The 11,576-nt window shown below is 39.6% G+C and overlaps 1 protein-coding gene across 1 annotated transcript; it reads left to right on the top strand.

Annotated features, from left to right (window-relative positions):
* Positions 1 to 10,293: 10,293 nt before the first annotated feature.
* LOC117596531 (trace amine-associated receptor 13c-like) lies at positions 10,294 to 11,286 on the top strand. Its single transcript, XM_034301864.1, has one exon. It carries the CDS (start codon positions 10,294 to 10,296, stop codon positions 11,284 to 11,286), a length of 993 nt encoding a protein of 330 aa, XP_034157755.1.
* Positions 11,287 to 11,576: the final 290 nt, after the last annotated feature.

The raw sequence follows: 11,576 nt of genomic DNA, 5'->3' as shown, positions 1-11,576 counted from the left end.
CTCCACAAGTCAAACTTTATAATCTCTTAATGTGTCATGTGACATGCCTCATGTGACCCAGGACAAGCAGCCACACAATGCAGATCACATGATCCCCACACTGATTATCAGTGCAGGTAACCACCAACAAGAAAACACAGATCCTCACATTAGCAAGACAGAATAAAAATACTACATGCAATACACAAGCAGTGTTAGAATTCCTATATTATTACGGGTGGTGAGATAATATCCCCTCAGTGGTTCCTATTTATAATAATCTTACTGTGTCATATAGTGTGTCTAAATATCACACCATACTTTACCATAGGTAGAGAATTTGATAATATTTCATATGGTATTATGGCAGTTTGGGGTGTAAACATGAAGAGACACTCACTAAGGCATCAGAATTTATTCTGAAAATAAATATGTTTTTGTCACCCTTTTTACACAATTATTCTTTATCTGTAGGGCAGGTTTTCTCAGTATAAACACTTTTTGTTCATATTTATTTGAGTCTTTTCTCAAACACAAATTTGAGTAATAGCAGGTTTTATTCTCTGGCCAGTAAGTACTAGGCCTTTTGTTCCAACACATCATGACATCATATGCATCATGCTGTCACTTAAGCTCAGTTGGGTGTGAGTAATTTATAAACTATAAAAGCACCAGAACTGTTTGAGCCATAAGTCATTTTATTATGACTTTTAACAGTTACCGTTTTTACAAGGGTGGCGTCCAATATCCAAACTTTAAACTCTGTATACATTAGAGAAATGCTGTATTCATGAACCTGACAGAGTTTAACCAGTCTGATCGCTGTGAGGATTTCTCCTGTCCAGAGAGATCTGTATCTCCTGTAGTTTACGTCTTACTGTATGTGTGTTCAGCTGCTGTGGTTCTTCTAACAGTGTGTGGAAATATGCTCGTCATCATCTCTGTTCTTCTCTTCACGCAGCTTCACACATCGACCAACATGCTTGTGCTCTCTCTGGCTCTGTCAGATTTCCTTGTTGGTGCTTTAGTGATGCCTTTGATGTTAATCTGGACAATCGAGTCATGCTGGGTTTTTGGGAAAGCTTCCTGCACCTTCTTTTTATTGACGAATGGTTTCCTTATGACTGTATCCATCTATAATATCACTCTCATCGCTGTGGATCGGTATTTTGCTCTCTCAAACCCCTTTCTCTACATAAACACAATGTCTAGGAGGACTATGTGCTATGTGGTATATTCTAACTGGTGTGTGTGTCTGACATATGTCATAGCATTCTGTTATTTCAGTGGAACCTTCCTGAGCTTTGTAATATGTCCTGGACAATGTTTCCTTGTTCTGAATCAGGTTGGTTCTGTAATTGATCTTGTAGTATCATTAATATTTCCACTTTCTGTGATAATCATATTGTATACTCTAGTTTTTGTGATTGCTAAGAAACATGCCACTGCTATCAGGGAGCTTAATAATCACACACGGCCTAAAACACAGAAACTCACTTCACACTCGATGAAATCTGAGAGAAAAGCAGCTAAAGTCCTCGGAATTTTAGTGTCTGTGTTTTTGGTGTGTTTACTTCCATATTTTATTTTCAGTTTATTAGGAAATGTTATTGAAGTACAGGCAGAAACTATTCATAAAGTCATTGTCTTGATATATCTTAACTCTGCCATTAATCCATTTATTTATGCTCTGTTTTACCCGTGGTTTAGGAGATGCTTTAAATTAATCATAACTCTGCGAGTATTCCAAACAGACTCTGCATTAATAAATGTTCTTTCATGAATAACCTAATATTGCTATTATATTATATTATGTTATATTACCTTTAACCTTCTGTAACAAATCAAATTCCCACCATCAATATAATACATATTATGTAATGGCATTATTTAGTCTATTACTATTTATAATGCAATGCAATATGTGTATATATATATATATATATATATATATATATATATATATATATATATATATATATATATATATATATATATATATATATATATGTACAAGATTATATAATAGTATAATCTTTATTTCTCTCTTAATATTTGTGCTATAGACACTTATATCATACAATAATGAAGGAATCATACTATACATAATACATAAATCGGCTCTCAGGCTATATGGAGGACTCTGCTGAAGGGCACATGCATCTATTGTGCATAGCTTCAGTTGCAAGATCAACAATTTCAGTTGAACTCAGTCAGACAACAGGTCTGCATGCTTAGAGAGAGATTCTGATCAGTGGAGTCATTAGGGTACTTCAGCCCCTTATGAATTTTACCCTGTAAAATGCCGTAGGTTTATGTTGAGCCGTGCTGAAGGGAAGGAGGAATAAAAAAAGTGCTGAGCAAAATTCACATTGTTGTAGACTGGCAGAGAGTTACACTCTCCAAGCGTCTGCTGTGAAACATCCGAGTCACAATGCCATTTTAAGGAAACGAGCAGCTAACACTTATCTCTTTTTGTCAAGAAGAGATGCAAAGAAATGGGCCTATTCAACACTTTTTAAAACTACTGTATGTATCCACAAAGCAATTAGGCTGATGTTACATGATACAGAGAGCTAATGTATTAATCTTGGCGATTGTTAAACAGCACTGCACAGTAGCTAGTCGAACTAACTGCAGAACTCAAACTTTCAGACCAGGTGATAAGGTATAAAAACCAAAACAATATGCACAATACAACTGTAAAAACACACCTCTACACCTCATGTAGTTATACTACAATACAAAAAAAAAGAAAAATTAAAAACAGTAAATATTTCATCCTTGATGTAATACTGGAATATTCATTGCTCCTGTCCTTTCATGCATAAATTATTTATACACATATATAGATTCTTTTATATTTTCTCTTTCTGGATTGTCCATGAGGAAAAAAAGGGCTAAAACAGTATGTCTGAAATAATAATAATTTTTTTTAAAAATTAATCTTCCATTGTCCAAATTTTTTTAACATTCATGTTGAAGACTAAAATGTTTTAGAAAATATTATTTCTGAACATCCAAAATTTACACAGTTTAGGACTGCTGAATGATGCAAGGATTTTTTTTTTTATTAATTTTTGCCAAAAAACAACACATTTAAAAACCAAACAAACAAAAATAGTTTTAATATTTATTTAACTCCAAGTAACTTTAAAAACCATCAAGAATGGTAGGATTATGGTCTTTTTTCCTGCACCAGTCATGGCTCTCATACCATTCCACAATGGACTGACATTATTTTGAGTAAACTGCCTTTCAATTTTGTCTTTTGCCTTTCTGATCTCAGCTCTTAACTCCTTTTTTGCTATAATATTTTTTTCCAACAGAACCATAGAAAAAGGTTGTGAGTGTCTTTCTCAGCATTATTGACATGTTATTTCTGAGCCATAGTTTGTTATTTGGGTACAATTCAGTAGTCTTGGTGGGCATTAAACAATCTGACTTGAGACCACATCTGTGAGTTCATCAATTTCTTTGGCAGTGTCTGTAAAGATGCTCCAGTCCATGCAATCAAAGGATCCCTGCAGTTGTAGGATGGCCTCCGTAGACCAAGCTTTTAACTCACTCGTTACAGTGATACCCCTAGTAGAGATAGAGCATCTTTATGCATCTTTAATAGACTGTGGCATATAGTGCTGGAATGGGGTGGAGCACAGGCACACTGAGCCTTAGAGATGGGTTGTGTTTATTAAGAGAAAAGGGGGAAAAGTTTCGGGATGTAGCTTTTCTGAGCAGGAGGGCCTCAGGCTAGTGGGGTGCATAATCCACAATCACTAAGATATATTTGTGTCCCGAGGTTGCTTTTTGGCAGCAGCACCAAAGATCCATTCCTATCCTCTCAAAGGGGACGCCAAGGGGGCGCCAGGAGGTGCCCATGACATACTGTGTGTTAGTGTAGTAGACCCCAATGGATGTGGAAGTATGAGGTGGACAGAGCCCTTTGTTCTCCTTCCATCTCCAGCACCTGTCCCCAACAATAATTTAGCATTGCTTTATTTGTCTCCCAAAACTTCCCTCTGGTGTGGCTTGCTGACAATGATGGGGGTAGCTGGACAGTGGGAAACAAAGGTCAGTTTCTTCCATTCAGCAGAGGTACAGGTAGATCAGACATTAAACCAACAAGGAGAGGCCACTCACTTGATCGTTTCCCCACTCTGAACTTGGCTGCAGGCACCTCTGTATCATCTCCATGCATGCAGGATACTGACAGCGTCCCACACATCCGGAAGGGGCTGAGGGAGAACTGAGAATCCGGCCAATGTTACCATGCTCTCCATGTCTAGGAGGTCTTTGACGGGAATGCGATCCTACCACAGGTTTACAGTGGGGGCACTGGGTGTTTTTTTTTTATCATGGATGACACAACCAGCAAGCCAGGTTTTGTGGGCAGGGAGGAGTCTGTTAGGTCAGGTTTTGTGGGCATTAGATCATCACAGGGTTAGACATATCCAGGTCACCCTCTTTGAAATCTTGGCTCTTCTCTAGGGCTGGACCCTGAAGTTTGGGGCAGTCACATTGGTGGCTGGGGATGAATTCCTTCCTCTCTCCTTGCTCTTCAGTGATGGCTCATAAACCTTGTGCCAGTTCCTGGGATAACGTCTGCTTTTGGAGGCTAGTCTCCAAATGTTGCAGTAAGGTATCCTTTTGTTGGGTGGGGCAATCACTTCTCTCAGTATTCATGCTTTGTGCTCATGCTCACCTTCCCCACCAGTGTGGCATCTAGTGCCAGAGCAGGTTGGAGCACAAGCATGCTGAGCCTTAGAAATGTTCAAAAAAAACCCCAAGGATTGTGTTTATTAAGGGAAAAGGTAAAGGGAGGATGGGGAAGAGGGGAAAAAATAAAAAAGGCAAAGTCCAGGTAAGAAGGTGTGGTTGGAGTAGGCCTTGGCTGAGAGAGATTGAGAGAGTGAGAGAGCCCACATCTGCTGCTATGCTGAAGACACACAGCTTAATAAACCTGAGAACTTTAGACTTTGGATGTTGAGTAACTTGCTGCTACTTCAATTCCAACAGAACTGAAAGCAGTTAAAAGGAAGCTTTCTGATTATGTAGCAACTCAGTTATATCATTTACAGCAGTGAAAGTCCTTGGTGTAAGTATTGACTCCAGTCTCTCATTTGGAGACTGAGGTAGTTAATACTACATGAGGTTCATATCACCCCTATCTTATCCACACTGCGCTGGCTCCCATGTAAAATATTGCACTGATTATAAAATACTATTAATGACCAAAAAAAACACTCAGGTTTGTAGACAAGGGAGTCAACAAAAATGATGAGTATTGCTTTTATAAAAAAGAGGTGGCCAAATAATATTTAAGGCTCTTTTTCAACAAGCTATGACACCATATCTACAGTATCAAACTGTCAATCAATCTTGGGGGCGTGATCAATTTCTAAGCTATAAAAATATCAGAGCAGGCTTGAGCTCACATTTTTTATTATGAATTTGTAATGTTACTGTTTTAAAAAGGCAACATTCAATATTTGTTATCTTTAAATATTTTGTAGACTTTTTTAATGTATCCCTGAACCTATCTGATCACTGTGTGCATTTCTCCTGTCCAGAGAGATCTGTATCTCCTGCAGTTTATATCTTACTGTACGTATGTTCAGCTGCTGTGGTTCTTCTAACAGTGTGTGGAAATCTGCTTGTGATCATCTCTGTTTTTCATTTCAAGCAGCTTCACACACCAACCAACATGCTTGTGCTCTCTCTGGCGGTATCGAATTTCCTGATTGGCACTTTAGTGATGCCGCCGGTGTTAATCTGGACGATTGAGTCATGCTGGATTTTTGGAAGAGGTTTCTGCATCAGTTTTTTGTTGATTGGTGGTTTCCTCATGAACGTATCCATCTATAATATTGCTCTGATCTCTGTGGATCAGTATTTGGCTCCCTCGAACCCATTTGTCTACACAAACAAAATCTCAAGGAGGACTATGTCCAGTGAGGTTTATTCCAACTGGTGCGTGAGTCTGTTAGTTTGATGAGGTCTTGTTGATTGGCAGTAGGTAGCTCTTCTCCTTTGTTGAACAGAGTATGCCCTGGTGGGCTTTCAGGACTTGTGGCTAGTTCAGAGATAACAGGAACCAGCTCAATTCATTTTTTTAGTAGATTAATGTGGTATACTTGGGTGTTTTTGCACTTACTGGGCTGTTGCAGGTGGTAGTTCACAGGGCCTACCCTTTCTGTCACTGTATATGGGCCTTGCCATCAGGCCAAGAACTTACAGTTCACACTGGGGACCAGTAGGTGCACTTGGTCGGTTGTATTATCGTGTTGATTTTTGAGCAGGACACCACGAGGAAGTCGAGCATCTGGCCCCAGTGCTCCTTGTGAAAGTAGAAGAGGCCTCTTTTAATGAGGAATAGGAGGCTGGCAAGGCTTGGCCCCCATGCGTCTGCTCCCTGTCTATTTCCAGCACCTGGCTCCAGCAGTGTTTTAGTCAGTCGTCCTCCTTCTGCTCTCTGCTAAAGCTACCCTGCTGAGTGACCTGTTGATACACAGAAAGGAGGCGATTAGTGAAGAACGGGATCTCACCCTTGGTGCCTTCATCCATACTGTCTTCTCCCTTCCCCACTAGGTAGGCCGGTCAGGTCGGCCTTCCATCTGCAGGTCTCGGTCGCCATGGATTTCTGGTTCTTGGGGCCTTTCGAGATTGGGACAGGGTGGCAGGGAAACCTGGCCAATCTCTCCCTACAGGAAGAGGCAAGAATATGTCAGGCATTAACCCAGTGAGGAGAGGCCACTCACCTGTTCAGACAAACCACCCAAACTTTGGTGGTAGGGACCTCAGGTGACTGTGAAGGTCCCACCCATCCGAGCCACCTGAGGGGTCAAGTAGTGCTTGGACAGGGGCCTCTCTAGCCACAAGCTTATGGTGGGTGCATCAGGGGCTTTTTTTGGTGGACGGCACAGCCTGCAAGCAATGCCTTCATCAGGGGGTGTGGCATGGCAGTTTGGGTTCTGTGGGCATAGATTTGTTTTGGGGAGTAGCCGGGTTGTCTTCATGGTTCCCTCCTCTCCTCCCTTGGGTTCACCCAAGGGCCCTATTTGCAGCCATCTCCCTGGGGGAAACTATCCCTTTTCTCCCTTCTCCCCATCATGAGCATGGCAAGTGCATGTTCCAGAGCCTCTATCACCTCCCTCGGCATGGCCAGTGCTCAGGCTCTCATGGCCTTGCATTCCTCCAGAGGTAGCACACTGAGGAATTAATCTATGGCAATCCTCTCTAACACTTTGTCCCCAGGCAAGCGTTCCGGCTTTGCTATGCACATGAGGGAGTCCATTTAATGGTTGGGAGTGGCTCTCGGTTTAAAGGACCACACCAGCCACAATGGGTGGAGACAGTCTGCACCAGGCCAGATTCTCAGCCTTGACCTTGACTCTCCTGACAGCAGGGATGCCACCACCTGGGCCCTGTTCTCTCGATCCCATCCCTCTTGGACAGTGATGCACTCAAATGTGTGTAGGTAAGCTTCGACATCTTCATCACCAGTCAGTTTGGGGAGTATGTGGTGGGCGTCACGACGTGGGTCAGGGAACAGAGTGGCTCCCACAGAGTTCACCTCAAGGAGGGCTAAGAGCTCATCGCTTGCAGCCCGTAGCCTTCAGGCAAACTCCTGTGCGACCTCTTGCTGCCAGAGGCTGGACTCGAGGTGGTGCTGGGAGAGGGTATCCATGTGTTTTTTTTAGTTGAAAAAGGGACGGCGGTCAGAGTTTGCATGCATGCCGACATTCTCCACCACTGTGCCACAGTGCTGCTGAGCTGGCACCATCCGTTTAGCACCACTGTGTATGTTTGGGAAGACATGGTCTGCTGCTTGTGATAGGGCTAGAACAGACTGTTTCCACACCAGATACACCAGCATGTTGTTTTCACAAGTACTAAAGTGCTTCACTGAAAAGAGAGAGGCATGGCACATGTGTGTGTTGTCAAAGTTGGTATTAAGAATAGTAAACAGGGGATACAGACGCTAAGGTGCTGTTGTTTCACCTTAGTTCAAGGGAATACTATTTTCAAAGGCTCAAGTTGAATCAGCTCAGGTCCTTTGTGAGGAAATATTCTTACTGGTTGACAAAAGAACCAGTGAGGCTTCTACTCGAGGTATTTTCTAATTCCAAACAAGAGAAGAGGCTTATGGCTGATTCTAGATCTGCACACTCTGAACATGCACCTGAGAAAATACAAGTTCATAAGGCTGACCCGTGTAGCCCTGTTGCACTACGTATTTGTGTTTCATTGTCTCTGAGCAAAATCTTATTGTGCCGTTAAGCCTAGTTTTCCTTTTTAACCTTGTTTAATGCTCTTAGTTAGACTTCCTGGATTTGACTCGTGCTTGTTTCCTCCGGTTACTGATAAGGCTTATCCTAGTTTGTTTCTGCCTGCACTCTAACCTTTGCTGTGGGCTATGACAATGATTCCTGGATTACCCTTAATAAAAACAATGCTGATTTTGAGGGAAATCAGTATATTTGAGCAATACTGATTTTTCCCTGTTCACATTTTAGCATTTTAACAAATTTGTTATGACGAATATAATTGTTCAGAATCCACAGCCTAGAAATGAGCATTTCCACCATTTTGAGGAGAGTACGAGAAGGCATTATAATATTACAAGCTTTGCAGTCTGGAACTGTTTGCCAGGAGCGGCAATTGCGAAGAGTCATCTGCATGGCAGTTTTAGGTAATTCTGCAGTAATGCTAAGTAAACAGTGAATATGTGTCTAATGTACATATGCCTATCATTTTCGCTATTCTCTCTGCCCAAAGTGTTTGAACATGTCTGACCACTGACTGGCACAGGAGAGAAAAACAAAAAAAATTTCACTTCATCCTTTTATGCATTTTTTCTTTTCTTTAACCATTTGTGGTGAAATCCCTAATAAATATAATTAACTGATGTTATCTATATATTTATCTAATATTACCTAAGTCAAACATACAGTGGGGTCTAAAAGTCTCAGACCACATTGAAAAAAAAAAACTGTAAACAAAAAATTTTAGAATTTTTAAAATTCTAAAATAAAAAAAGGAAATGAGCAACATCTGGACTATTCATTATTCAGTTCTAGATTTTCCATGAGTCCATTGAAGCACTTGTTCAGCACAGCATGCCAATGGATTTGATGTAATATGGATCATCAGATTTTACACAAACTTGTTGAGTCTGTTTTAGCTTGAGTGCACACTGTCATTAAAGCAAATAGAGTCATGCCAAATACTAAGAATTTCTGAAATTCATGTAAATATTTCTAAGAATCTGCTTTTCACTCAATTTATTGCTGACGATATCACTTATAATGAAAATGTTTGTGTTAAATTTAAGAAAAAAGACACCAAACTGAAACATTTTTACTAGTGGTCTGAAACATTTGGACCCCACTGTACATTGATAGATTTATTTCATATTATTGAACATTCAAAACATTCTTCTTTTATCTTGACAGAAAGCGAGGGTGCCACATGAATTCAGTCAAGAGCATGTAACATCAGGGAAGGGGTCAGGGCTTCCAGGCAGTGTCAGATCAGAGAGCTCAAAACACCTGCAGAAGTCATAGGATATGAGACAGGACTTTTTAGTTTTTGCTAAAAAACAGTCAGAAAATACCACTGCGCTTTTACATTTTGAACAAGACACCCTAACTTGCATACTGTCCATTTAAGGGCAAGCACCTAAAAGTAGGAATTAGCAAGACAGAATAAAAACACTACATGCAATACACAAGCAGTGTTAGAATTCCTTTATTATTACGGGTGGTGAGATAATATCCCCTCAGTGGTTCCTATTTATAATAATCTTACTGTGTCATATAGTGTGTCTAAATATCACACCATACGTTACCATAGGTAGAGAATTTAATAATATTTCATATGGTATTATGGCAGTTTGGGGTGTAAACATGAAGAGACGCTCACTAAGGCATCAGAATTTATTCTGAAAATAAATATGTTTTTGTCACCCTTTTTACACAATTATTCTTTATCTGTAGGGCAGGTTTTCTCAGTATAAACACTTTTTGTTCATATTTATTTAAGTCTTTTGTCAAACACAAATTCGAGTAATAGCAGGTTTTATTCTCTGGCCAGTAAGTACTAGGCCTTTTGTTCCAACACATCATGACATCATATGCATCATGCTGTCACTTAAGCTCAGTTGGGTGTGAGTAATTTATAAACTATAAAAGCACCAGAACTGTTTGAGCCATAAGTCATTTTATTATGACTTTTAACAGTTACCGTTTTTACAAGGGTGGCGTCCAATATCCAAACTTTAAACTCTGTATACATTAGAGAAATGCTGTATTCATGAACCTGACAGAGTTTAATCAGTCTGATCGCTGTGAGGATTTCTCCTGTCCAGAGAGATCTGTATCTCCTGCAGTTTATATCTTACTGTACATGTTTTCAGCTGCTGTGGTTCTTCTAATAGTGTGTGGAAATATGCTGGTCATCATCTCTGTTCTTCTCTTCAAGCAGCTTCACACACCGACCAACATGCTTGTGCTCTCTCTGGCTCTGTCAGATTTCCTTGTTGGTGCTTTAGTGATGCCTTTGATGTTAATCTGGACAATCGAGTCATGCTGGATTTTTGGGAAAGCTTCCTGCACCTTCTGTTTATTGACGAATGGTTTCCTCATGAACGTATCCATCTATAATATCACTCTCATCGCTGTGGATCGGTATTTCGCTCTCTCAAACCCCTTTCTCTACATAAACACAATGTCTAGGAGGACTATGTGCTATGTGGTATATTCTAACTGGTGTGTGTGTCTGGCATATGTCATAGCATTCTGTTATTTCAGCGGAACCTTCATGAGCTTTGTAATATGTCCTGGACAATGTTTCCTTGTTCTGAATGAGGTTGATTCTATAATTGATCTTGTACTATCATTAATATTTCCATGTTCTGTGATAATCATATTGTATACTCGAGTTTTTGTGATTGCTAAGAAACATGCCACTGCTATCAGGGAGCTTAATAATCACACACAGCCTAAAACACAGAAACTCACTTCACACTCGATGAAATCTGAGAGAAAAGCAGCTAAAGTCCTCGGAATTTTAGTGTCTGTGTTTTTGGTGTGTTTACTTCCATATTTTATTTACAGCTTATTAGGAAATGTTATTGAAATACAGACAGACACATTTCAGAAAGTGATTGTCGTGATGTTTGTTAACTCCGCCATTAATCCATTTATTTATGCTCTGTTTTACCCGTGGTTTAGGAGATGCTTTAAATTAATCATAACTCTGCGAGTATTCCAAACAGACTCTGCATTAATAAATGTTCTTTCATGAATAACCTAATATTGCTGTTATATTATATTATGTTATATTACCTTTAACCTTCTGTAACAAATCAAATTCCCACCATCAATATAATACATATTATGTAATGGCATTATCTAGTTTGTTACTATTTATAATGCAATGCAGTATCTGTGTATATATATATATATATATATATATATATATATATATATATATATATATATATATATATATAAGATTATATAATAGTATAATCTTTATTTCTCTCTTAATATTTCTGCTGTAAACACTTATATGATACAATAATGAAGGAATCA

Source organism: Pangasianodon hypophthalmus, chromosome 30, assembly GCF_027358585.1.
Source record: "Pangasianodon hypophthalmus isolate fPanHyp1 chromosome 30, fPanHyp1.pri, whole genome shotgun sequence".
NCBI lineage: Eukaryota > Metazoa > Chordata > Actinopteri > Siluriformes > Pangasiidae > Pangasianodon > Pangasianodon hypophthalmus.
Note: the sequence above shows the minus strand (reverse complement) of the source record. Positions and strands in the feature narration are given on the sequence as shown.